General features: G+C 39.8%; 1 protein-coding gene across 1 annotated transcript; it reads right to left on the reverse strand.

The window, feature by feature from the left end:
* Nucleotides 1-323: 323 nt before the first annotated feature.
* On the reverse strand, nucleotides 324-26,786 carry fubp3 (far upstream element (FUSE) binding protein 3). The gene is made up of 19 exons (XM_005930095.3): nucleotides 26,649-26,786; nucleotides 17,235-17,346; nucleotides 14,449-14,482; nucleotides 13,498-13,547; nucleotides 13,288-13,359; nucleotides 11,762-11,819; nucleotides 11,369-11,531; nucleotides 10,274-10,372; nucleotides 9,975-10,079; nucleotides 9,770-9,872; nucleotides 8,976-9,076; nucleotides 8,622-8,751; nucleotides 4,099-4,259; nucleotides 3,751-3,824; nucleotides 3,564-3,640; nucleotides 3,209-3,265; nucleotides 2,967-3,017; nucleotides 2,729-2,853; nucleotides 324-2,166 (listed from the first exon to the last, which is right to left on the reverse strand). The coding sequence occupies exons 1-19, from the start codon at nucleotides 26,742-26,744 to the stop codon at nucleotides 2,158-2,160; spliced, it is 1,677 nt and encodes a 558-aa protein (XP_005930157.1). The 5' UTR covers nucleotides 26,745-26,786; the 3' UTR covers nucleotides 324-2,157.
* Nucleotides 26,787-27,387: the final 601 nt, after the last annotated feature.

The raw sequence follows: 27,387 nt of genomic DNA on the forward strand, positions 1-27,387 counted from the left end.
AGCATTTGGAGCAGCAAAAAAGAATAAAATAAAATAAAAGATAAAATGAAGGCCAACTTTAGATTTCCTGACAGGCTCTGAAGGTGAAGTCTGCTATAGTACAACTCCAACTGAAGTCCTCATCCAGAAACTTAAGGCAGTGGCTTATTTTAATAATAAATCAAAAATCAGTTTCAATGAAAAGTCATGCAACAGACTCTTAAACACGCAGGTATTTTTTTGTCTGTGGACGTAACGCAGTGGAAGTATTACAGCATGCAGCAGCTCGGCAGTGCAGAAAAGTTACCATTATGAACGTGTAATAGCATAAATCACCCACAAGAGAGGCTTGCGGAAAATTTATTTGAATTTGAGAACTGGCAATGGACTATAGAAAATAGATATTCTGCTTATAAAACATGAAAACATACATTTGGCCTATATATCCTCTATGTATCATCTGTTAGTATATATATATACACACACGAACACAATAGAGCTCTCAGAAAGTTTCAGATGTGAAATTTAACACTTTAGTATCAGAATACAACCAAAGACATCCAAATGATTACAATATTCAAACAGAAAAAAGAAAATAAAATAAAAATTCAGCTCAACAGTACACAATAAAGGTAGTCCGGATGTTTTCAATACATGGTTAACTGTACACAAGAGGAGGAAAAAGAACCAAACAAAATAAACACCATAATTAGACATTTTGAATTTATATCCCTTTTCATTAAGAAATGACGTTAATAACCAGAATCACTTGCTATAATGACGCATCATTTATATTAGATCACACAAGAAAATTAAAAAAAAAAAAAAAAAAAAAAATAAAAAGGTATTAGCATTGGACTGAGTCCAACGCCCCGCCGAGTCCACAGCAAGGGCTCAGAGGGGGCGCCGGCGAACTGGGAGGTACCAAATAAGACAGGTTTTGATCATAATACTTAAAACATAAAATACTACATTAATTATTACACAGGTACGAATTACAGGGGCTTAGCAGTCTTGAATAGTTCAGGTACAGAACACACACCCAGGAGAGGAGAGAAAAATAAAATAAAAACAAAATCCACCACGTCTTGTTTTGCTTCATAACAAGATGCAACATCAAATTTCAAATCGCACATTCACAATCTGAACATTTTCAGTATGAAAACAGAACAGAAAAAGAGGGACAATTTTCCTGCAACTCTGATCGCAGGAAAAAAAGTATTTATATATCTATATATATGAAACAGATGTTTAAATTAAACAGTCAAATATATGAGCATATATATACATAGTTGTACAAGGTAGCAAAGTCAAAAAAGCTATTTGCAACATCCCCCTAAATCAGATCAGTGTAATAAATTATCCATGACATTTGCATTTGGAAAAAAAAAAATCATCTTAAAACTACAAGTTAAAAAGTCTGTCAAAATATTAGAGAACCCATCTTTGTTTCAAAAGTGAAATAAGATATTGCACCTTTCTTTAAACCAGAGTACAATAAAAATGACAATGAAACAGCATAACAATGCACAACAGGAATTAAATTAGAACTATTGCCACTGGCTGACATTAACCCACCTTAAACCTTTTAACCTTTAAAAAAACAAAAAAAACCCAAAACAAACCTGTAACAAAAACATCACAGTTTCATTTTATTGAATTATGTAAAAGGAGAGAAAAAACATTTTAAACAAACGTTTTAAACATCTTATGACATGTGACAACAAAACACTGTATTCAAGACTGCTAAGCACACAATCATGGTTTCATTTCGACAGAGCTAGAAAAAAATAGATCATATTGCCTTTTGAAATGTTACAACTCTTGGGTTCATTTTGGCGCGCAAACTGAGCAAAGACAGGAAAATATAGAAAAAAAATATAACAGAACAGCTCTCTCAAGTCCAAAGAACAAAGGGATCCCATATACTGTCTATCCAAAATAACAGTGTACATAAGCATTTAGTAACAAATAAATGTTCCTGATTTTAGAAATATTACTTTATTATATAAGTCACTCTACAGCTAGTGTTTCTCACTAAGAAAAAAAAAAAGTCTTCAAGGCGCTGGAAATCTAGACCCCCCCACCCCCACCCCCAGTTTAAAAAAAAAAAGAAAGAAGAAGAAGAAGGGTTGTTTTCATCCTCAGTGATTCAAGTCTTTAACCTGGGCGCCTTCTCTAATGATCCTGTAAAGTTAAAACATGACAGCGTTTAGCACATCGACATTTGTCAGGCACTTCCATTAAAACGTGCGACTACTGACAGCACTGCAAAAACGCTGCATCGTCACAGTGTTCGGTGCAGCAGCATACTGCGAGCTTTCTAAAAACAGTTTTAATTTTGATTGTGAACTATTTCTAATTAACAGTCAGTTAATGGATAAAATATTTACAGTCTTAATGGGAGTAAAGTTGCTTTTTCGTCCTATTTTCCAAGAGCTTAGTATTAAATACACCAATTTAAGCTGGAAAAAAAATTTATATATATAATATAAGATAATATATATTAAATAAATATTTTACTTTTTTTAACAAATGTAATTTTATTTATCAAGAAAAAAAAATCCCAACAAAAACAAACAAAAACAGTACATATTTTTACTACACCTGGCTAAAGTAAAATATCACTACTATGATTTGTTAAATGTAAACCACAATCAGCAGCAATACAAAAAAATAAAAAATAAATATGCATGCCGTATGAGACGGGCTGATCCTTCAACATCTGTACATTTGAGTCCGACCTCACCTGAAGACCCGGGGCTTGCGTCTGAGCGCCCTGGCTGAAGAAGGCCATCGGCTGTCTGTAGACGTCAACCCAGGTGCTGTAGTCAGGATTGGAGGTCTGCTGAGATCCAGGACTAGCCGCCTGGCCTGAACAGAAGGAGGGGAAAAACAAATTAGGTGAAGAAACAAATGCAGGAATTGAGCATATGCTTAAATCCGTATCTACTGCACTCCTAAAACAACACGGTAAAACTACATACCCCATCCTTTGTTGTATTCAGGAACAGTACTCTGGGCCTGGGTTTGCTGACCTATAACGAGCAGAATTTTTATTTTCTACTCCACTGACTTTCTCTTCTTTTCTTTTTCTTTTTTTTCTTTTTTAAAAACACACTTGTGTGAATAAAGCTTAATGTGCACAGATGAGATTCAACTTCAGTCTTGAAAGAGTAAAACAAAGAGCTGAAGGATAAATGTCCTTTTGTTCCTGAGTGACACTTGCCTAACTTTTTGTAATACTGCTCCCAGTCCATCTGGCCCGTCTGGGATCCATTGTGACCTGAAACCAGACACAGATAATGCCGCCAGAGTTACTGAGGCTGGATTTTACTTTTCCGCTTTTCCATCTGCAATGCTGCTTTCTGAGGATTTCCACCGACAGCAAATGGAAAACACGTCGGTGCAAGAAACACGTGGATAACCTCCGGGAAAGCTGCCAAAGACTGAGAACAGAGCTATTCGTGCTCTGCTGCCGAGCTTTTGGTCGCCGTTTTCAAATTTATAGCTAATAAAAGAACTTAAAATGCATCACAGTATTCGTCTAGATAAAGAAGCACATTCTTGGTGAGATTACTCACCGTTATCCTGTTGTCCTTGGGGTTGCCATATCTGAAAAGTTGTCCCCCATCCTCCAGTCATGAACGTCTGAGGCCCACTTCAAAAAGGAGATTGCAATCGTGAGTTTAAACGGCATCTGCTGAACATCTATATTCACATAGGTATGTGTTAAAATGCACTGTGAGGAGGAGAGAAATGGACCCTTACTGTTGCGGGGGAGTGGTTGGTCCTTGGTTGTAGGGATTCATACCGAAGGTGCTGTTCCCCCCGATTCCTGGGCCCTGGACAAGATAAAGAGAGGAGACCACACTTGTGTTTAAAAGGAGCCAACAGGCAAGGTCAGAGGGCAGGGCCGAGCGCTGATGCACTCCATTAAGTCCATTTGATGGATTCTTCATGTTTAACCTCTGGTGACATCCTGCTGGCCACCAGGACCAGAGCAGCCTAGCTCAACCGAGAAGCTCCCCGCTTTGACATGTGCGCTCATGAATATCAGACCAGACAATGGACATTTTGGGGAGGGAGTATCGTGGGGGCTGGAGCTAGACCACCTACCCCAATTCTCTCATTGATCAGCTGGCGGGCCTTTTCCATCTGCTGAGGGGTGCCTCGGATGGAGAAGATGCGCACGTTGGGGTCGGTGTTGGGCGGCGGGTTTCTCTGCAGCTCCACGTGGGCACGAGACTGCTCTTTGATGTTCTTGATGGTTTCTCCACCTGAAAAAACAAAACAAAAAACGCACTCAATTTTCATATGCAGCTTGCACACATTTTTCAAACAACAGTGCATTTAGCACTAACGCCAAACACTTGTGGGCTGAGGTGGGTTTGGAAGACTTCAGATCTAATCTCCAAGTAAACTCCAAGATCTGAAGTGCTCAACTATCAGTACTGGTCAGAGTTTATCATAATAAAGCAGTGAAAAGCTTACAGCTAATTGGGAACAAGGTTATGTGTTTAGCACAGTGGTTAACACATTCGCCTAACATGTTAAAAGAGCCCTCGCTCTAGACCAAGAGGAGGAACAAATGCTTGAGAGGGTTATGTCAAGAAGAGCCTTCATCCTCCGCTGTGACAACCCTTTGTGAATGTTGGAGCAGCTGAAAGAAGCTCCAGACAAGGAAACGATTTTAGTAACGTCTCAGTTTTATTAATTGTTGCCTATGAATGCACCCGACTAATATTTACAGGAGCTGTAATCCACTTTAGATTTCATTACCACTGTTCTCTCCATGCTACTGCTATCACTGATGTCCACAGCCCTTCCTAACGATTGGCTTTCATATACACCGCTAGTTCCCAATTATCTGCATGACTGAATTTGTAAAAACCATAAATAACAGCTTCCCCTCTTCTTTCTATTTATGACTCCATCTATGCATCCTGCCATCTTTCTAAGGCCAAGAGGCTAAAAGTCGTTACACACCCAACTCACGAAATTCAGAATTTTCAGAGTCAAACTGGCTGTGACACACACACACACACACACACACACACACACACACACACACACACTTTTTGTGAGAAATTTGCCCTTAAACTAAAAGAAATTACAATAAAAAGCAGTTAAAAACAAGATGAGACCAAGCGATGATGAGCTGGTCCTGTTGTTTCTGTGGTTTCATCAGAGTTGGAGCTGTATCATGACGGCTTTTGTACATGTAAAGCTGTAATGATCTGATTGGCCAGATCAGTTTATTCAGATATGGGAAGAAAAAATTAAAAATAAATTAAAAAAATAAAAATCCGTGTGCACGGCTGTATCAAAAAACAACAAAATAAATAAAGGAGAGTCTGAAAAATATTTCGAATGCATGAACTATTTGCACAGATTTCACGCAGCCGGCGTGTAAAGGTCTTTACTTTAAATTAGGTTATTACCTGATAAGTGAAGGAAATGATATCTGTGTGTGACTTCATCAAAACTAAAGCAATGAGAGAAGAAAGCAGTTGTCGCTCACTACACGTTCTGGCCATTCAATACGAGACCGTCAAGTTTGTCTTACAGGGTTTGCATGAAGACCAAAGTCATCGTAACCTCTCTTCTGAGGTCCGACTCGGTGCTTTGCTCCACAACACATGGAGCGAGCACTGGGCCAACTTTCTCTTCTGACCAAATCTAAGAGTGCTACCTTAAGAAAAATACGGCATGTGTCTCACCACTTATCTACCATTCTCTTGTAACATCCATGCAAATCAGGAAACAAAGGAAGACATCTCCTGCACGACAGCCCCTCCTCTGCATCGGATGCCAGCTTCCCGACGTGTGGGGAGAGCAATTACACCAGCAGGGAGAAATGAAACATAGCTGGCAGGAGAAAGGGGGCCAAAATTGAAGCGTATCCTCCTTCTGGGATATCGTTTGTCTCTTTTACCCCCTTTCATTCTTGACTCGGTGTTGTCCTCTGTGATGAGAGGTGGGGGGGGGGTCTCCGAGGGTGCTTCCCGGGGGGACACCGGGGCTGTCCCAACATCAATTACATATTTGTTCACTTGTGGCTGACACTCTGATGACCCTGGCTGACCTCCGAATGAAAGCGCTCATCAAAAATCTCTCCTCCTCCGGTAGCCTTATTCCATGCTGCCAAAAGACTGCACATGGGCCATTAACCCATTGTCAACCAAATGAAACTTCTGCCTTAATGAAGCCATTATGAGCTCTTCTAGTCAGACAGCAGAGAGCAATGAAGACCCCGACTATTCATTTCATGGACTGGGCTGTAGTGAGGACAGATAATACAGGCTTTATTAATGAGACTGGTTTAGCGAGGTGGAGAAAAGGAGGGAGACAAAAGTGCAACTGGTGACGGCATTCAGGGCGAAGCCAAGGGACTGGTTAGCTGCTGGTGGGGAAAATAAAACTTCTAGTGGCATTAAGGGAAAGTAGAATTAGCAGAACGGGCAGCGATGTTTCTAATGTCGCTGAATTCAGCTTTATATGACATTACAGTGGGGTGTTATAGCTGAAATAGTGGAATAAATAAAACTTCTAAAACACGAACAGAAATGTATATTCGCTGAACTGCATGCAAGTATTTTCCCACTTTAAAAAAATAAGGATGGGTATTGACTCGTGTTATGGGATAAACACCAATGCACCATTTGACTTGTTGTCCAAGAAGGCCAAATAAAATGAAATACTGCTGAGACTGAAACCCCAGCCTAATAACAAACTAAATGCAGCTGAGGTAAAAATTTTATTTATTTACTTTTAAACAGTGAAAGTCTCTGCTCCACTGGGAGAGCAGGGAAACAGACAAACCTGTAGCCCCATTCAAATACATTAATCTCCAAGGGAAGACTGTTTATATATATTTTTAACACCTTTTACAAAATAAGTCAAATGAAGGGTTGGGCTTTTTTTTTTTTTTTAAGATTAGGAATCTACCAAAGAAAATAAACAATTAGAGATCACATCTTATTTTAACATCTCATTGGTTAGTTTAAAAACTTAAAATAGAAGTTATAAAATAAATTTTAAAAAATGAAATAGGAAAAAAACGGAGTAGATAAAAACGTGCCTTCGTGCTCTCAGCAGTCTGTCACTAATGAGATTTAAAATTAAAAAAAAAAAAAAAAGGACTAAAAGTGCAAACAATTCAGTATATAAACAGTGTAAACCCAAATACCTCCCCAAAAAGCCAAAAAACCCCAAAAAACTAAACATTTTATTACGTCTCAGACGTACTTATTGGTAGTTTATTTTTGTCTCTTTGACAAGAAGAGCTGAAAAAGTCACAGGCCCTTTTAAATATTTACTCACTCAGCTTAAATTAGCAAAACAACCCCATATCAAAATCACATCATTAAAAGCTTAAATCATTAAAAAAAACAAAAAAACAACAACAAGTGGTTGAAATTATGATGAATAACAAAAGTTCCTACACAAATGTTAATTTTAGCCAGTAGCAAAGGTAGCAGCCCACTGTGGGTTTAGATGTTTCAGGTTAAAACTTGTGCGGTGTAACTTTCGGATCAGGATTTAACTTTATTGTCATTACACACGTATAAATACAGGGTAACGAAATACAGTTTGCATCTAATCAGAAGTGCAATAAGAGCAATTATATACAGATAAGTTAAGCAAATATACAGATGCACTACGGCAAATGTACGGATATACTGATATATACTTTGTGATGCTGGTTATGTGTTTTGCACGTCTCTGGTAAAGTCTGAGTAGGTTGGTGGGTGGCTTGATTCGTCAAGCTCGGTGTGGCGGTGTGTATGAGGTCAGAACAGAGGGGCAATGAGCTGCATATGGCATCGTAAAGATATTAATCACTGCATCCTTTAAGGGATGCCTGACAGCACCCAGACCCACCGCCATCTCCACCATATTGGCCCACTTCATATGCTAATGCACAGAGAGGGGGACGCAACGCCCAGGTTTATTTGTTTCCCTCGCCCCACTACATGCACAAAAGCCACTTGACATTTCTATTGCCATGTTTTTATCTTAGGTAAAGAGGCCCCCTTTGACCCACCCTTCCCCACATAGACACACACACACTAAGGCAGCATCCATCCTAGCATACAACACACACACAGCTCCTTCCAATGCAATGGTCAATGACTTTTAAATAGCTGGCAATAGAGTGGGCATGAATAGCCAATAAGCTAATTCCTCCTATTCATTCCCTCGCTGCACTCTATTGGGCTGAAAGACCCTCATTAGATGCCAGGCAGCCTTCCACATGATTGAGGGCTGTTATTATGCACCTTTAACAATTAATGTCACATTACACGCATTATCCCCGTCATTAAGCCCTTAGTGAAGCCAATGAATGCCACTTGTGCTGTATACATGAGCCCTGGAGGGATAATAGGAGGGTGGTCACTCACCCCCTCCTCTCCTCATCAGTCTCTCTCAGAGGCAGGACACCAAACGGCAGTTATTAAAATGGAAACTGCAATCTGCTGAGCTGGATACTCTTATGAAGTCTGCTCATTTTAATCAGGCTTATGCAACATCAGCTCAAACAAATACAAAAAACAGCATCTTGTGCTTAAGCGTTAGTGATATTTAAAAGAAAAAACTGTATCTGTGTTTAAATATCCCCAGAACATTTTCCTTACCTTTGCCAATCACCAGGCCACACTTATCAGCTGGTACTGCATATGTCATCTCTTGCAGACCTCCAGGCCCTCCCATGTTACAGTCACCTCGCCCTCGACGTCCCATTACGCCGCCAAATCCATCTCGCTCCTGTCAGAAGGAGACAGGAGAAAGGTCATTATAATAAAGACACAAAAGAACTTGACAGATTGTTGGAGGTCAGGAAAAAAATCCCTGCATATGAGCGACTGCTCTGATGGACTTTAAAAAAAATAAAATAAAAAAATTTATTCATAAACAAATTGTCTAATTAAATATTTAAAGCCAACTTTGCATGAACAGATGCAAATACACGGGGACTAAGAAGCACATACCTGAGCTGTCTGAACGAGTTCATTGATGAGGTGGACCGCATGATGACAGTGGTCGGGCTGTCCCATCACCTGAGCTACACGGTCGGGGCTGATACCGTCATCTGAACAACCACATTCAAGGGAGGAAAAGTTATTTTAGAGAAGCTTAAACCGCATGAAGACTCAATTTAAATTCAGAAAAGTATATAAAGAAAATATAGGTGATATGTTTCTAACTTTAGTGGCTGCCTGGTTTTTTTCCCCCGTGACTGCATGGACACGTCTCCAGAGAATTTACATGAAAATGCACCAACTACGCACGCACTCCAGGAGACAGATGTCAAACAAAACCGTAACTTCTGAATGAACAGCTACTGACAGCTGGGCTAATTCAGAAAAAGCTTTTCTGTGACTGATTGTAAAGTACATCACCACTACAACTATAATTTTGTCATCTTTTACATGCAGGTAGGCTGATAAGGACCAAAATGTACAAGTTTAACACTTTACAAATGTAAAATTATTATAATAAAAGTACAAAAATTTGATTTCAAGCACTTGCAAAGACACTCAAGAGCCCATGGTTGTACTGAATCCATATTTTGTGTGTCGTTCATGTCAGATTTTAAGGGCTTTCTTGACCTCTTACTCTACAGTTTACATTAACTACAAATGATGACAGCTTATTTTACGACAGCTTAATTAAAATACCAGAGATGCACATCAGCTACTCCCTTGTATGTGAAGTAATTAATCTAGACCCAATCGTATTAGGCAGAAATGGCCAAAATGAGGCCTTGTTCAATCCTCTTTACCTTGCTTGAACTGGATCCTGACCCCAGCGTCATTCTGAATCTTCTTGATCATCTCGCCATTCCTGCCAATGATGATGCCAACAGCAAATCTAGGCACAACCACCTATGTTGACAGAAAGAAAGGAAAATGAAGAACGCTTAAATGCACTCTGAGCAAATTTAGCTGGCTGTCCCGAAGCTGAAAAGCAGAGAAAAAAGCTCTCACGTCCAGACTGCTTCCACCCATTTTGGAGCCAAAATCTGCCCTGCCAGCTCTGTAGTCCCCTTGGTCTTTGTCCCGGATGAGCTTCACCACAAGTTCACGGGCTTGCTAAGAAGAAAATTCAAATACTGGGTAAACAATCCTGCATGTGAAACACAGCCAAGTCGGACTGAACTGCTCCTCAAAAAAATAAAAAGTTTCGAAATAAAATGTTTGAGTCGAAGGCTGAAGGCATAAAATGTGTAAAATTGAGTGTAAAACAGGACAGATAGTGGCACACACTGAGCACTTCTGAGGCTGACCTGCACTTTGTGGGGATCCCCAGTGATTCTCAGGGGCTTGTCTGCTCCAGTGGGCATGGGGTCATCCTGAATCATTATCATCTGCACTCCTGTTCTCTCCTGCAGGGGTACAATCAGACAGAAGAAGAAACAACCACCAAAGAGTTACCTGGGGAACAAAATACTACTCGCTCCAAAAAGGAGGAGATTCTAGCACATCTCAAAGAACAGGATGTATTTTTTGTTGTTAAAAAAACTAAAACAAAACTATTCTGAATGCAGCCGTTCACACAAACCATGTACTTTTGCAGGATAAATTTGTGGCATTTAGTTTTGAATCAAGCTTGTTTTTGTTTGTTTGTTTTCATGTGAATAAAGATATCTGACCAATCAGACCACTGCATTTGACAACAAGGCTCAAAACACACACTGGTACTGAAACAGGTCCCTTGAAAAATGTTTGAAAAGGGCCCTCCGATTGTTCTTACTGCAGTGATTAATGCTTAAAACAGAGCCCAGCTGATTTCAGTTTGAGTCAGTTTCTACTGGACAGGTCAAACACTTTACTCATTCCTAAATGCTCGATGAAGAATCACACAAACCTTAAGTTTATCCCAAAAGAACCAGTCTAAAGAAATCAATTTCAACTTGACCACCTCAATTTGATCTGTTCTAAAGATGCAGTTTGTAAGTCAGTGGATAATTTAGAACTAGAGCTGCTTCCTTCTTCCTCAGACCTCTTTTAGAGGATGGCTTTGTGCTTTTAGTGTCCTTTTTGCAGAACTCTCAGAAAAAGCAGACAGTTACCACTTCAAGGCATATTTTTAATTACAGTCACGTGATTCAAACACACTAACACGAAACACCGAAACCACCTTCTAAAAAATAAAATAAAGTTTAACCCTGTGCAACAGGGCTGTGACGTGTCCCCCGAAACTTCCAACAGTTGTTAAACACCAAACCCATTCTCTCCATTTGCAATCTTTATAGTCCTACAATCTGTATGCAAAATGTTGCAATAATAATACGAAGTTAAAAAAATCAGGTCATCACCATGGTTCGTTTTTACTGTAGTGCATGTGTTGTGTTATCAGTGCAGTGCATCTACTCGCGGACCTGCAGTTGTTTAATGGTCTCTCCTCCTTTTCCAATCACCAGGCCGACTTTGTTTGCAGGGATCAGGATCTGCTGAATGGAACTGTTCCCGTCCATCTCATTGTGGAAGCCTGGACCATACCTACACTGCTCGATAATCTCGCACAGAAGCCTCTTTGCCTGCCTGGAGGGATGGAGCCAAGAGCAAGACAAGGGATTTGTCACTACAACCTGCACAACCACCCCCAAAGAAAACGCTTTGCAGTTGTGAAAGATGAGCTCAGGTGATTCATTCACTGATCAGCACTTCAAGTGAAAAGAGACTGGAGTTCAAGCCCTGAATGACAAAAGGGCACACTTTCCTAATGACATGTGGAGTTCCAGCTAATCTGTCAAAGTTAATGTGAGACTTACTCTATGTTCTCTGGACTGCCAGTCAGCGTGCAGGGTCTGTCCAGCATGCCTCCACTGTCTGCAAGAAAACAGACAATTAAAGAAACTCATCACTAAAAAATAAATCTTTGCACTTACAAGTAGTTTTGGTTAAGTTTTAGTTTCATGCAATAAAAAAAATGAATGCACTGCATGTTAGAAAAGGTGAGTTTCATTTTTCAGCAACATATTTCACAAACTTGCAACTTAACATGATAACAAACCACAGCCTGAGATGTGGCGAACACTGCATGTCACAGTGCTGATAGTTGTGCGAGTAACACTGGAACCAATGTTGGACAAACTATGCGAAGACAATCCTCTGTTTTGTTAATTTAGCTTGAGTGGGGAGGAAAAAAAACGAAACAAAACTCCCAAACCCTCTGTACTAGGCTCAAAGACAAAGAATAAATGAATGGCAGAACAAAGACGAGAGCCACAGAGAGGCTGGAAAATAAAAATGCCAAGTGCCACAAACTGCAGGTCCTCTAAAGTGTAAAGTCCACTTGCGACTGGCTCTTATATTATGCAATAGGTTACAACCTGGTTTAAAACAAAAAAACAAAAACAAAAAAAAAACCAAAACCCTGCATTTAGACTTTCTTCCCCTTCCCTAAATGGTAAAAGTTAGTAACACATGTTAAAGTCCAACTTTCACTATGTGGAATCTGACAGTGAAATTTAGCCTAAAGTGTGGAGCAGACATCCAGGAAGTCTGCGCTCCAGGATTAGAGTGTTTCTAATATTTTATTAGTCCTTGACTTTGCACTAATTAGCAGGCATGTGAGCTTCAGCTATAGTTTGTGAATGCAGCTTACTAACCAAGTTTGCTAGCCTTAGCAGAAAACTTAGTAATTGATCTTATCACATCATACTTTACGTCCACAAAAGTACAGGCTTGCTCATGCAAACTTAAAGCTTGATAAAAACAAAAAGTTCAGGTAAATATTCTATACAAAATCCTGAATTCACCATTTTCTTAATCTGCAGGTATGCTGCAAATGCAGAACGGCCTCTGGCAGAGACACGAGGCTTCTGCTAGCATAAATTGTATCTTTAAAATACAATCATGAAAAATTAGCAAGTTTGCTCAGACTTAAAAGAAAAAAAGATATTAATGGAAGGCTGAAGCTTTGGAGAAACCCAATGCGTCACCAAAACAAGACCAAATAAAACAGAAGATGAGAGTTTGAAATATATTAAGTTGTACATTATACATATACAATAAATTAAATTTTCATCTGGGGCTTTTTTAATGCTTTTTCACCTCGTCAACATTTAATTTATGTCAAACTTCTTTCCATCCACAGTTTGACCCTCAGAGGAAACAACATTCACCATCAGCTTTTATTGCTGCACACAATAAAAGTGAGTAACGCACACGGCGCAGTATTTAAATACAAAATGAAAAGTGACCATGTTATGTGTTATTACATTTGTTTTGCCACCTTGAAAGACCTCACTGCCACCATGTTTTTATATTATGTTTATGATTAAACTGGACTTACCTGAAGCAATCTGGATCTTACAACCTGATTCCTGCTGAATTCTTGAGATCTGCTCGCCTCCTTTTCCAATGACTGAGCAAAAAGAGAGAAATTTCAGCATTTAACTTTTCTCCCCCGCCCCACAATTTAGATTGAGGCCCAGTGCTTTGACCCAAAAACTGAGCAGAATGTCAATACTGATGATTACAGGTCAAATGTTAGGCTACTTACTGAATCCCACCATCTTATCAGGCACTTTGAAGTCTTCTGTTGTAAAAGCCCTGAGAGAAATTGGTACATGATCAATATTCTGCCTTTCTGCCAGAGACATCTTGTACACATCAAAAGAAATAATGCTGAAATTATTGGGACTACAACTAATGACCGTTTTCTATACAATCAACAGAATAACTTCTGAAATTTGGGGCACATCCTGCGAGTCCATCACAGGGCACATAATTTACTTCATTTTATTTTGTTTGAGGCTATAACATTGTGAGGAAGTTACAATTTGAACCAAAAGGTTTGCTTTGACCTATGAGGATCAATTTGAGTACCATATTCGTTTTATTCTTGGACATTAATAGCTTTGCATGACTAACAGTTTAAAATATTATTACCAAGGCTTGGTGTCCACCCACAGTCAGAAACAAATTTTGGCTAACTTTATTGTGAATGGCTGTCGCTCATAAACAGAGGGTTTGAACAGCAGGTGTGTGGAGCTTCTGTGGTTGCAGCCAAATCAGCAGGGGGCTGAGATGACCATGCTAGGGAATATCTGCTCACACTGATTACATACAGAGCCAAGAGTAGGAAAGAAAAGCTAATAAGCCTGAGCTTTTGACTCACTGAGAAAAATTTACCACATCACTTTAAACTTTGACCCCATTTAATGTGATCACCACTATATTAATATTTGTATGATGAGATAATCACAAGTCCACATTAAAGTTGCTTTACGTTTTTCTAATTTAATTTACTGTTAAACTATAGCAAAAGTACTTAAAAGCAAAAGCAGCAACAACTTTATGATAACCATGTAAAACTGGGTTCATATTCATCTTTGACGGCACAACAACATACTGTTAACCACAGACATGCATGTGCTTGTATGAGAAAATACGCTGATAAACTGAGTGCACTTCTATGAACACAGGACTTATTCAGGTGTTTTCTGCTTACCTTTGATGTACCATTGCACTGAGATGGTTCCCCACTGAGAGAAAAAGAGGGGAAAGCACACCAATTAACATGTGACAAATAATCTGAGATCATGGTTTAAAATACAGCAGATGCACCACAAATATCTGCCCAAGTGATCGCCAGCGAAGCAGCAAAATGAGAAAGAACGAGTCAGTGGTGGAGGGGACGGCTCTGCCAATCCTTCATGTTTGTGGCTGACCTGCAGCAGGGGGCTTTCACCAGCATGGAAATCGGGCCTGCAAGTGTATGAGTGAGTGTTTCAATCAGAGCCGCTCAGAAAGAGAGAGGCAGCAGCCGGGTCAGCGACTGCTGGTCCTGAATTGAATTTTGACAGGTAGCACCAAGCAAGGGTCCTGCAGGGTCACTGGAGGATGTGCTGCCATGGACGTGAACACCTGAGTTGATATCTCGTGGGTTCAATCAATTTTATGGCTGTTTGCACTGATTTCACTTCTTCTGGAAAAGCACTGGGGTTAACGCTTAAGAATGGGACCGCTATGAATATAAACGAGGAAGGTGTGTGTCTCACTCGTACGAGGACAAGACTGGATGATCAAGTCTGAATGCCTCGAGTGCCTGTGTACTTGTTTGATAATTAACTGCAGTGATACACAGATACAATTTCTGTTATTTCCCCTCCAGACTGCAAGAAAAACCTTGACTGAGAAAAAGCTGAGCACACAGCGATCCAAACAATGACAGTAGCAAATAAACCTCAACTAGAATTGCATACAATTTTCTTATCCGTCCATTCAGGGTGGAACTATCATACAAACAACTGTGAGGAGATAAGACGACAGGATAAATGTCTCGCGTTTCCACTTCGGGGATATGAAAGACATCAAATCTTTGTTTTGTGTGCAAGGCATAGAAAAATGCAATGTTTTGTTGTTGTAGTTAAAAATAAATAAAATAAAATCACGACACTGCAGTGTCAGGCCCAAGCAGACACAAAAACACTTCAGATTACAACAGTTCCTCCTACACAGATGAAATGTACACAGACAGTTTGGCAACTTCTACACAGAACCGTGAATACTGAAAAGTGACTGAATGAGAGTCACTCAGAAAGAGTTTAGAAAGAAAAGCCATTTATTACAATTCAAATTAATAACTCCTTATTTAATGACCGAATTCAGCTGCTTTTACATGAAAATGTCTCAAAGCTTTAGCGTAGTCTGGTTTGAGATCTCCAATTTGCTGTCCACACGTCTGTTTATTTATAACAGAGCAGGTTTCATGATGCTTTCACTGTACATTTTGTGGAAAAACTGTCAATTAGCCAGAGCTCTAGAGGCAAGAGTAAAAACAAAAATGTATTTCTTCTGTGCCAAACCCTGAAAAAGGATCACGATTACTGATGCAAATTGTACAAGTTATCCAATCACCAAATAACTCAAGAAATGTTGTTTTCCCTCCATCTTAAGCAAGAGATGGAAAAAAATAATAATCACAAGCACAAGGCATGGCATGTGCTGCAAACATTTGGCCACCAGTGCACTTGAACTGTTATAAGCAGTGATTAACTGCTTCTAGCAACTGCTGCCACAGCTTTTTGTTGAAAAGTAACGCCAAAAGGCGATGCCTCATTTTCTCCTTCTGATTGGATAATGATGTTTGTTGGCTAAACTCTGTGGAGCCCAGTATGAAACAGAGTTGCACAAACCCATGCAAGCTAAAAAGGCAAAGAGCCATGCGTCATGTCACCCATTTTTTATTAATCATTAATAATAAAACAGAGCAAATAAAACAAAGATCAAGTTCAGTGAGGAAAAGGGACAACACCCAAAACAAACTTCCCTACATCAGTTTAATTTCACTGCATGCTTTCCTTTGGTTATCAACCACACGCCTGCTGCGGCTCTATATCCCAGATTTTGAAAATCGCTCTCCAATAGTGATAAACGCATCTTGTTTTCATGCAGCAGAATGCCCGTGTAAACATTATGCAAGAGAAGCTGCAGAACCAGAAAACATATCTGTGAATTTTATGCTGCCAACATATGAACTATACACTCGCTGGCCATTTTGGTAGGTACACATGTTCAAATGCACCTAGATGCAAATGGGCCTCCAAAGGAAGGCATAAATTAAGATTTACTAATGTGTGCAGTGATGCGGCAACTTTTGAGGACTGGCAAGCACATGCTTCAATCCACACCGGAATAAATACTGATCATTACGCACAATTTATAAAGTTCGGCTTCACAAATTAGACAAATTCTCCTTTTAAAAAGCTTTGTCTGAATACAAAGGTTTAAAAATACACTCCCTCACTTACAAAACCTTAAATGTGTGCGCATGAATTGCCTGATAGACACAGATGTCATATGCCCATGTGGGGTTTTAAAAAGTAATTTTACACTTCCAGCATTGCATAGATCCACAAATGTAAGCTGCGTTCATGTGCTAGTGTAAAACTGGGACGTCTGGGCTATTCTTGCATTTTTTGTTTTATTTTTCTCCAAATAAAGTGATTGTTTCTTCAGTTCACTACTTCTTCAGCTACCAGATTGCAGAGCACCTTTTAGATGTGGTGTTAGTTCATGGATGTGCAGATGACAAATCTGCAGCAGCTGTGAGTGGCCATCATGTCAGTATCAAAATCTCTGAGGAATGTTTTCAGTAACGTTGAATCTCCGCCATGATGGATTGTGGCAGTTCTGAAGTCAAAAGTGGTTCCAAAGTGTACCTAACAAAGGGGCCAGTGAGCACGTATGTTATAAAATATGCGGCGTGTGCGCGTATATATCCTGAAGACTCACCTCCATTGTCTAGTGAACGTTTCTGGCCTCCAAAGCCATACATGGAGGGGTCCAAGACTGGAGATGAACTGTTCATATTGGGCATCTGGTCTCCTCCCATCTTGGCTGTCATCTGCGGACAAAACAGCAGATACATGATGATACCCTTTCAACATACACTTCTTTTCCAACACATAATCTTGGGCAACCTTTTATAAGTGACACCTCGTCTTTCCTTCTTGCTTGATTTAAAGCATCAGCTCTGGAGCAAAGTTAGATAACACCCTAGAGAGACCTATTTGACAGCTGCAATCTGTGACAGTATATATATATATTCAAACGACTGATCGATGGTGATGCTTTCCTGGAAACATCTGTCACATTCTGGTTCTCACTGGCTCAAGTTTTCAAGCTTTCATCAATAAATCATAAAGATCAGAGTACATTGCAATATCACAACTGACAAGATATGTCACAACAGCTACCTAAAACACCGACAAAGACTCCCAGGTCCTTGGAGCGAAAACTGAATCTCTTTCAAAGGGCCGGCTAGCAATTAATTAAAGGACTTAATGTATAACACACAGTGACTAAACCAAAAAGCAAACAGCAACACAATTTCACTGCAATTATATACAACGCAGGGTTCGGCTTAACCAGCGGCCTGACAGCCAGCATAAATGTCAGGCAATTTTGGTCAGCTGCTGGTCCAGATGCACTTCCAAAAAACCCAAAGATCAAAAATGATACAGCATTGACAAGCCATTGACCAGGTGTTTGTGACACTGCCTCCTGGTGACAGTAAACAGCTACAACAGATAGAAGAAAGTACAAAGCAGTCATTGGTTGTGCACAGGACTTTAGTTTGCTACTGATCTCCAAAATTGAAAGGCTGTTGGGGAAAACTGTTAACGGACACCACAATATCCCCCACACACAAATCATGCAACTTGCACCAAACAGTTGCACATTCAACTTTTCTTTATTTTTTCAGTTTCTTTAAATTATAATATAATTCAGGGAAATCTGGCAAATAAATATAGCACAGAATATCTAACCCCCCCCCAAAAAAAAACATAACGAAACAATACGCTCAGCTTCAACCAGCACTTGTTTTTAAATTACCAAACAAGCTGTAAGGCTCAGCACTCCACGTTAGCAACACAACATTTGTTTCACTACCCAGTTTTCTTGTAGTGATGGAAAGTGTTCGAGCCCATCTTTAAAGTACAAGTAGAGTGCAGCTATTTGCTTTAAAGCTCAACTAAAAACTGATTTAAAGCCATTTCCAAATCAGCCACTTGCCTAAATTAGATGCTTGCAATGATCGACATTTAAATCTTCTTGTGAGCACCGGCTGCATCTTCCATTCCCCCCATTATATCTGCAACCTCTCCTTCCATACAAAAGTATTGGATTACAGGAAATTACACTGAATTGCCATATGCGCCTGACTGGAATTTCTTCCCCGATATGAAAATATAGTGATGGAAATTAGAGTTTCCCATCACCTTCAGGGACAATTATCCACTTCATGAAGTGAGAGGCCTGCAATGGAAATAAGGAGGCATAAAGGGAAGCAGGTGTGGGGTTGTTTTTTTCCATGGTGATGTGGCATTTAAGTACATGTGTAACAACACAAAAAACACATTTCTGTATTAAGAAGAAATGCGAAATGCACATCTTTTCGTCTCAGCTGATTTTTTTTCCCCGCATGGAGAGAGGCTGAGCTTTTCGAAAACCATCTCTACAAAGTCCTAACTTTGTATTTTAGTAACTTTCACTGTGAGAAATCATTTTAAAAGTAAACGAGACAAAGCAGAGATCTTCATTAACCTAAATGTAGTTTCAAATAAAAGCAGAAATTCTTCCCTTGTGTAGAAGCATCCCAGCTGCAATGATGTCCCATGTGGAAGACTGCTAACTGGTTGATAAGTGGGCCAAAATAGGGAAGGGAGTGACAGCGGAGTTACCAGGAACAGGAGCCATGCAAAACCTATAACCAAGAGTGTACCACACATCGGTCGTACCACATATTTTTGACACTGCCCCTTTCTGACATCAGACGCTCTCTGCAGGTTGATGAGCAGTCTGAAGCTGTCCACAGAACTCCACCATTGAACTACAATTTCCCAATCAGGCACTCAACACTCACTTTTTGCTCCAGAGAACGGGGTGATGAACAGGCTTACACGCTGTGTAATAAATACAAAGAAAACGGCGGCCTTTACAACTTAAGTCTAAAAATGTATAGTTTCATGCATCGGTTAAAACACTCGACTCCAGCTACACGACGCGCAGCTGGAAACACTTCCCGCAAGTCGAGCTGCCCGAGATTCACAGAATTTACAGAAAAAGTTACACTTTTGTGATTTATATCGTTATCGGACGATATAATTCTTATATCGGGATATGAGATTTTGGTCATATCGCACAGCCCTAAACTCACACATAAGGCACACTGTCGATTTTTGAGAAAATGAAAGGATTTTAGTCTAAGGTTATAGTCCGAAAAATACGGTATACGAGTTTTGTAAGGTAGTTTGTTTCAGGGCAGGAGACTAGGAGACTTCGCGGTCTGGGATACAGCACGCAGTTTCACACACTCTTCATTTTTCACTTTATGGCGCTGTAAATGGTGAAAATACTAGTAGTGCTAGCTGCACGGCGTCAACACATTAACGAGGTAACCGCTAACGCTAACACGTTGACACCATGCAGCCCGGCACACGGGGCGATCCGCGGCAACTCGTTAACGGAGATTTGCCGTGTTAATACAGTTATGGCATTAACGTCATTTTAATAACGTTAACGCTGCAGCACTAAAATAGTAATCTCCAAATGTTTTCTTTTTACCGACCAGCTCCTCTTTGATAGCTGCCGTGTCCATCTTGTTGTTACCTGCAGGTGAAGCGATGGGGGAGGGGGAGTTGTGCTCAGTGAAGGAGAGAGGCGAGGCAGAGTAACGCAGCGTAGACAAAAGAGGCAAACGTGCGGCTCCACAAGTATAATTATAATGTAACATAGACTATATCGATATAAACGATATCGTCACATCTCTCATCTCGTATAAAAATATATCAATATATTTAAAAACTCGATATATCGCCCAGTCCTTGTGCCATCATCATAGCGGTACTAGCAAACTGCTAAATAACTACATAATTCAAAAAATTTAATATTTATCCAGCAAAAATTAAGGCAATTTAAACACCAGCAATTGCTACATGCTGCATTTATACAGGAGCTGACTCAAACCTTATCGTAAAAGTAGAAAAGCTTCAAGATTATCATCTTGTCCACATCAGTCTATATGAATTTGTTCTCAACACTGCGGATACTCTCAGTTAAGCTACTGTTCCCCTGCTGTTCTGTACTGCCTGACCCACCACCACCACCACCACCACCCGTTAACCTGCAGCTGTGGGTCAGTGGGAGAGCAAACTAGTGCAAGTTAAATAATGTTAGGGGAAAAAAGATTTAACTGTGGGCAGAGGTGTAGATTAATTTATCATTTGCCCCCCCTTTCTGACTTTTGGACTCCCTGACATTGAACAAATGTAGAAATCTACATCTATGATGCAAGAGGTTGACAGGCATGCCATCTCATGGATGGTGGCTCACTGAACGGTACACACTTCATATTCATCAGCAGAAAGCCTTCTGTGTCCAGTGAGGCCACAAGGCAAACAGCACTGCAGCCTGGCCTGTCCTCCGGGTTTCACTTCTTGAATGCAACCTTTGCAGAGCAGCTATGCAAAACAAGAAAAACTGCTTCTGTCAGTCAGGTTTCATACTTTAATAAAAAACAAGTGTGTTAAATGTCAAATACTTATTTAGGGATTAAAATGGCTTAACAACACTGAGATAATGGGAAATAGGGGGCTTATTGCAGAGGTGAATTAGACTAGCAATTTAATGTGACTTGTTGTTGTTATGGCTCAAGACCATTTAATAAAAGCAGAAAGTAGGAAATGTACTGCTGAGCCATTTTGGCTCCAAGATTTAAATGTCAGTCACTTTCAGCAGCTGCTCCCAAGCAGGGACAAACCGGTACTAGCTTTAGCTGCATCAGAGGGAACTTAAACGACACAATAGAGTAAGAAAAAACAAAACAAACCGTACAACACTAATGCCACATCAATGTCACATGATGCACAAAAAAACAAAACAAAACAGAAAACGATGGGATGACTTCTCTTTTCTGTCGAGTATGTGGTGCCACTTAAGGGAACTAGTGTAGCGAGTCAAATCTGCAATTTAGGACCAGCCACAAACAAAATGTGGCAGAGACGAACAGATTATTGGTGCTTCATTCAACTGTTTATGGCTCTCTGCAATTAATCACACAGTCAAATCTTTTCTTTCATATCTGTTAAGCTACATGTACACGGTCTACTTCTGGATTCTAACAGAAAGATGGCAATAAATTAGTCTGTGGTTTCAAAATAGTGGTCCTATGCTAATAGTTAAATATTCCCTGTATTTTTGAGGAGCTTTGTGAAACTTAAGTGTTTTAAATGTGCCTGAAATATAGTTTACTTTGTGGCATGTACATTGTAGCAAACAGAGGATCAGATTAGTGTAGCTCAGCACATGGCCTTAGTTGCTTGGTTATATTCCAGTATATTGAGAAACTGGTGCCATACATCCACCTTTAAAACAAACACCAAAACATCAAAATAGTGCTAACTGGTGCAGTTACGCACAGTTTTCAACATTTTACTCAGTTCCACTGGGTTATTTGCAACTTTCGTTCACAGAAACCTAGAGGGACATTGGCTGCATTGCTGGTGGTGTTGTAACATTTTCAAACCGGTAACTCTTGTTGTACATTAAAGGAATCTTACTATGGTACAAGAAATCTCTGTTTCTTTGTGTGCCAGTGACTAACTGTGCCAAGCTTGGTGTTGAGCAACTACGCTTGATACAGGTATGTCTTAAGCTGAAGGTTTTTTATTTACAGATTATCTTATCCTAGCAACCACCTGGCAATAAACTAAAATGGCCTATGTTTTTCCATTCGTATACCTGTAACACCTTTCATTTAAAATAAATAAAATTACATAATTTCTTTTATGACATTTTATGAACATTTTCATATTCACAAAAATTCAATTATGAATAATATACGAAAGCAGGAATTAGGGCTGCGTGATATGACCAAAATCTCATCTCCCGATATAAGACATTTATCGTCCTGACTAGGGCTGGGCCATATTATACCGTTCACGGTAATACAGGTGTAATGTTGGGCAACGATAAGAAAATGAAATATCGCGATAGAATATGTGTAAAACGCGCATGCGCAGTGCCTTTGTTTACATACGGACATGGCTGCGACGCAGAATGAGAAGAGCGAAAGTGGATCGTTAAATGAAACGGATGAACCAGAAGTGGTTTGTAAAAATGCTGGAGCTTCAGTGGTGTGGAACTGGTTTAGCTTTCGTCCGTCAGATACACAACAAAGCACTATTTTTGGTAGCGCATGCTAGCGGGCCGTCGTTATTACCATGTTTTTTGGTAAATACGGCACACTTAAAATCAATCCTTTGATTTTTCTGAAAATCGACAGTGCCCCTTATAATCCCGTGTGCCTTATGTATGAGTTCTGGTTGCGTTTACTGACCTCGAAACGATTTTATGTCGTACACGGCGCTCAAAACTCTGACAAATGTTTTAGTACAACTTTGCTAAGCTATGAAGCTGCACCGCTTGATGGATTGTCGTAGCATTATAGCTACCGTAGTCAGGAGCTTCGCGGAGTGATACGTACTCTGCTTCAACATAATATTACCGTATTGTGTGTGTATAACCTCTTTTTAGGTTTTGTGGATATTATACATGGTTATGCTGAGGATATGTCAGCCAATTTCCACTGGAAATGCCTTTTGGTTAAACTATCAGCAAGGACTTGCATTTGCACTGCAAATTTTTTATAAAATTTTAATGCACTTAAAAAGCTGCTTGTGTAAGAGCAAAATACATTGATGGGGGTTTTTTTTGCACTAATAAAGTTGAGGAGTTGTAAAGTATTTTGTCTAGTGTTAATTATATCGTCAGTTATATTGTTATCGCAAATTTTCAAATGTATATCGTGATAGATATTTTTGGTCATATCACCCTGCTCTAGTCCTGACAACGATATATATCACAAAAATTTTACATTTTCTGTAAATTCTGTGAATCTTCGGCAACTCGACTTGAGTGAAGTGTTAATGTGTGCATGGGCGTCGTGTACCTGGAGTTGAGTGTTACATAAGTAAAAACGGCCGCAATTTTCCTTGTGAGTATTTATTACATGGCGTGTTCTAAGGTCTATTTTTTAGCACTTGACGGCTCTTTTTAGCAGCTCATCCATAAACACTCTGTTATATTAAATATAAGATAAAGAGAGAACTTTAAGAAATTCTACAGTGACCATCAAAACAATGAAAAAATATTTTGCGACGCCACGAAACAAACGATAGCGTAAAATGAAAAGACGTTTTCATATCGTCATCCAATATTTATCATTATATTGAACAGTCCTAGCAGGAATTATACTTTACATGTCCGCAAGTCAACTAGTGATGTAAATTTCATCAATGTACTGTTAGCGCGAGGGCCCCTGTAGATGTCCGTGTGCCAGCCAGTTTCTTTTGCCCGTGTGAACTCGCACGCAGAGAATTTACATTACAATGCACCAACTACGCAGGCTCCCCAGGAGGCGGAGTTTAAGTGTATGTCAAAGTATAACGGGAATGATTATTCTGCCATCGGGTCCCTAGCTGTCCATGTCTGCAACAGAGTATAATCTAGGCTTAAGATGCCATAAAGTTGCCGAGCAACGATGTAGCAACCGGATAAAAAAAATACCCATTTTTTAATCCTTTATGCATCTACACCACCTTAAGGAAATGATCCTATTGTTTTAGTTTCAGGACAACATTTCTTTTCTATCCACAAAAGCTAAATTATACATGATATAACATTGCCCTGTTGCTGATAACCCACTTAGCAAAGGTCTAAAATGGCCCATTACTTGTATGCATGCATCTATAACACCTTATAGAAGCATTTTAATTGTATTTTCACAGCCAACAGAATGAATTGGCAAAGCAATATACCAGCATGTGGACATACTAAAAGCTACTTTTAGCTACTTGCTTTTTACAAGAGGGCTCCACGGTGGCTAGCTCCATACGTTTCATCTGTCAGATTTTCTCTTTGTTTTTATATTGCCCTTCCAGAGACAAAACCTTGGGATCAGCACAAGGATTTCTCACTTGTGAGATGACTGTTCAGACCACTGCGCTACAAAGCCACTCAAAGGTGTACGAGTAACAATAGTACATTTAACCAAGTAGTATTGTTAATGTTGACTACGCAACAACCCTGGTTGACTGGCCACATGCAAGCCCAAGTCCACAGGCAACAAAAGTTGAATAAACAATGGAAATACAAGGAAAACCTTCACAACAGAAATTTTTTCGGGGGAGACAATTGCACATCGCAGGTTTTCCTAATATCGTGCAGCCCTACAGCACAGTCGTACTAACAGCAGAGTCGTACTAACAGCATTATAAAAATCATGCAATCAAAATGCACATTACTTTGCATCTTTTTTCCCCACAACACCAATAAATCCTGTTTCTTTAAGCGTATTTAGTTTTAGTTTCTGCTGCTGTTCCGTCACATTAACGTCTCCCCAAAAGCACTTCGTAGTGCTCTAGTCAACTTCTAGTCAAACTTTAGTTATGTACACACTGGAAGCGATTTGCAGTGATGTGGTGACCAGAGACTATAGAATGTGAATGACATTTTTGATTTGATGAAGCAACTATGGGCAAAATAACTGCGGGCAAGGGGGGAATGGGCGCGACCTGAGATCAACAATTCTCAACTTCCAGATGAGTAACTGAAGCAACCGACTGACGTATGACCTGGTAGTGGGTCACCTAGGCACCAGAGCCTGGAATGTCTACAACTGACCAGCCATCAGCTTCAAAGCAATGTGCGACAAGTGAATAGGTTTCGGTGTCTATGCAGCTTTAAAAAGGGGTAATCCAGGTTCATCTGATTTGTGTTGTTTGTGGTGTCTACATGTACTCAAGCTTAAAGTACTTTTAATTTTTTTTATAAATGTAAAGGATAATGCAAAATTCTAATAGGAAAGCCAACAAAGTTTGTATACCTTAAATTGTGTGTGCATAGCCCCCCCCCCAAAAGAACTGGTTATAATGTGAAAACAATCATACTCTGAGACAGTGAAATACATTCAGTATGTTTTTGCTCATGTCAGCTCCAAACTAGATTAAATTAACCTATATTAGTATATTTTGAGAAAAAAAATGCATTGGGCTGCTGTGGAAGTATTTGAGTACACAACTTTAGTGGGTAAGATATTCAGGTGGGGTTTATAATTCACGGGGGTTGGAGGGGGGCACAGTAGTAGCTATAGAGTAAAGTCCAGTTTGCACACGATAAGTGTTTTTAGTTAAGCCTGCAGCAAAGAGCGAGCTCCATGTGATCAACTTATTGATAGCTTGCTCCAGTGACCATGTCTGCAACGGTCACAAAAAGACACCGGACAGCATCTCTGACGAAACTGCATTTTATTTTAATTATTATTTTTCAAGGAGCAGTGGAAAAATCCAGTGTACATAACAGGAGTAGTGGAGGGGGGCTTATTTCAACAGATGACGTTACGTTACATGGCCTAACTCCAACGCTGCGTGCGAGGACACACTACCACAAACGCTAGCTAGCTAACACGAGCTGTAGTAACTTGCTCGCTTGTGTTTTTATGTCCAACACACGCCACACGTTTCACAAGGAAGAGTTAATAAATTACAAGCGTAACAAACGAGGTAGTTTAATCGTTGGTGATGCATTCAGTTACTCACTAATCTTTGATGATGCCTCTTTAAAGCTGTCTCACTGAAGCTAACTTAACATTGTAATCTAACAAGTTAGCCCGTAGAGAGAGTTTAGCCGTATTGGGCTTCAAGTCTTGACTAAATGTTAGCTTCAGTCACGTGGTGTCGAGCTGCAGGGTATTCAACTTGTGTTAGTCAGCTAGCAAGCCAAGCTAACTGCAACTTCTGAGAGTTGACAACAGGTTGCAGTGGACTCACTTAACTTCCTAAAGTAGCACAAACTTCGACACCTCAATAAGCCGTCGTGTCTTGTGACAAACGTGTCTTTATGGGTCGTTTTCACCGCGTTGACGCTGAATAAAAGCGTTTTCTGCTCTCTATAAACTCTAATCTGTCCGCTCAGCTATGCCGTCTCGGCTATTTAATGTTAGCTTGCCAGCTCGCAGTGTGCAAAAGGGGTGTTTATAGTTTAGGATCTGGGATGCCCCAACCAAAGTCTCGGTCTGCTCCGCCCGCAAACACGTTGTCTGCGGTGCGAAAGCGTCTCTCCCGTGTTCGCTGAAGAGCATTTTACCTGTCGGACCCGGCGTATCGTGTCTGCGAAGTCATCTTTCGTTCCGGGCTGAGCCACCGAGGCCTGTCCCTGAACCAGCTCCGCCATCATCATCATCCGCCTCGGCAGCTGAGAGCCGCACTTAAAAAAAAAAGCACACGTGCCAAACCAAAGCACCGCGAGCCAGATGATCTCGCGAGTTGACCGTAGAACACATGGCATGTAGGACATAGGTAAGAAAAACACAGTCATTACAACTATAGAGGAGAATTGTACTGCACACATTAATGATATTATATATTTGAAAGATCATATGTACTTAGTCAAAAAAATTATTTTGTGCATTTCTTTATTCAGTCGAATTCTCTCTCTCTCCCTCTTTCTCCACACACACACACACACACACACACATATATATATATATATATATATACTCACTCAGAGGTCAGTGCTATATCTGTGGCAGCTTGTTTCTGCCACTAAATTAAACAAAAATAAATATTCATAAGTCAAACTTTCAAGAATTTCTGACTTATTTTGAGATTTGGCTGCTTATTTTTCAGTGGTGGAAACAAACTTAAAACGGATATTGTAAATTTGGTTGGCTAATATCAAAGACCAAAACTGTGAAAATCCAAAATAAATAAATAAATGAAATTAGGAAAAAACGAACAGCAAAGGAAAATAGTGTACCGGTAATTTAATTAATTAATGAGAAAAATGTAATTAAAAATAGGATATGACAAATGATAATCTGTGC

Source organism: Haplochromis burtoni, unplaced genomic scaffold (genome assembly GCF_018398535.1).
Source record: "Haplochromis burtoni strain Fernald_Lab_line unplaced genomic scaffold, NCSU_Asbu1 Contig_72, whole genome shotgun sequence".
NCBI classification, from domain to species: Eukaryota; Metazoa; Chordata; class Actinopteri; order Cichliformes; family Cichlidae; genus Haplochromis; species Haplochromis burtoni.

What these genes read in the sequence shown, in the direction of transcription:
- fubp3 (XM_005930095.3), bottom strand. Translation starts at nt 26,744, where the DNA reads ATGATGATGATGGCGGAGCTGGTTCAGGGACAGGCCTCGGTGGCTCAG. An exon ending in TAAGATCCAGATTGCTTCAG is followed by an intron (nt 11,820 to 13,287) that starts GTAAGTCCAGTT and finishes GTTTTCTTGCAG; the next exon opens with ACAGTGGAGGCATGCTGGAC. An exon ending in CCAACCACTCCCCCGCAACA is followed by an intron (nt 3,641 to 3,750) that starts GTAAGGGTCCAT and finishes TCCTTTTTGAAG; the next exon opens with TGGGCCTCAGACGTTCATGA.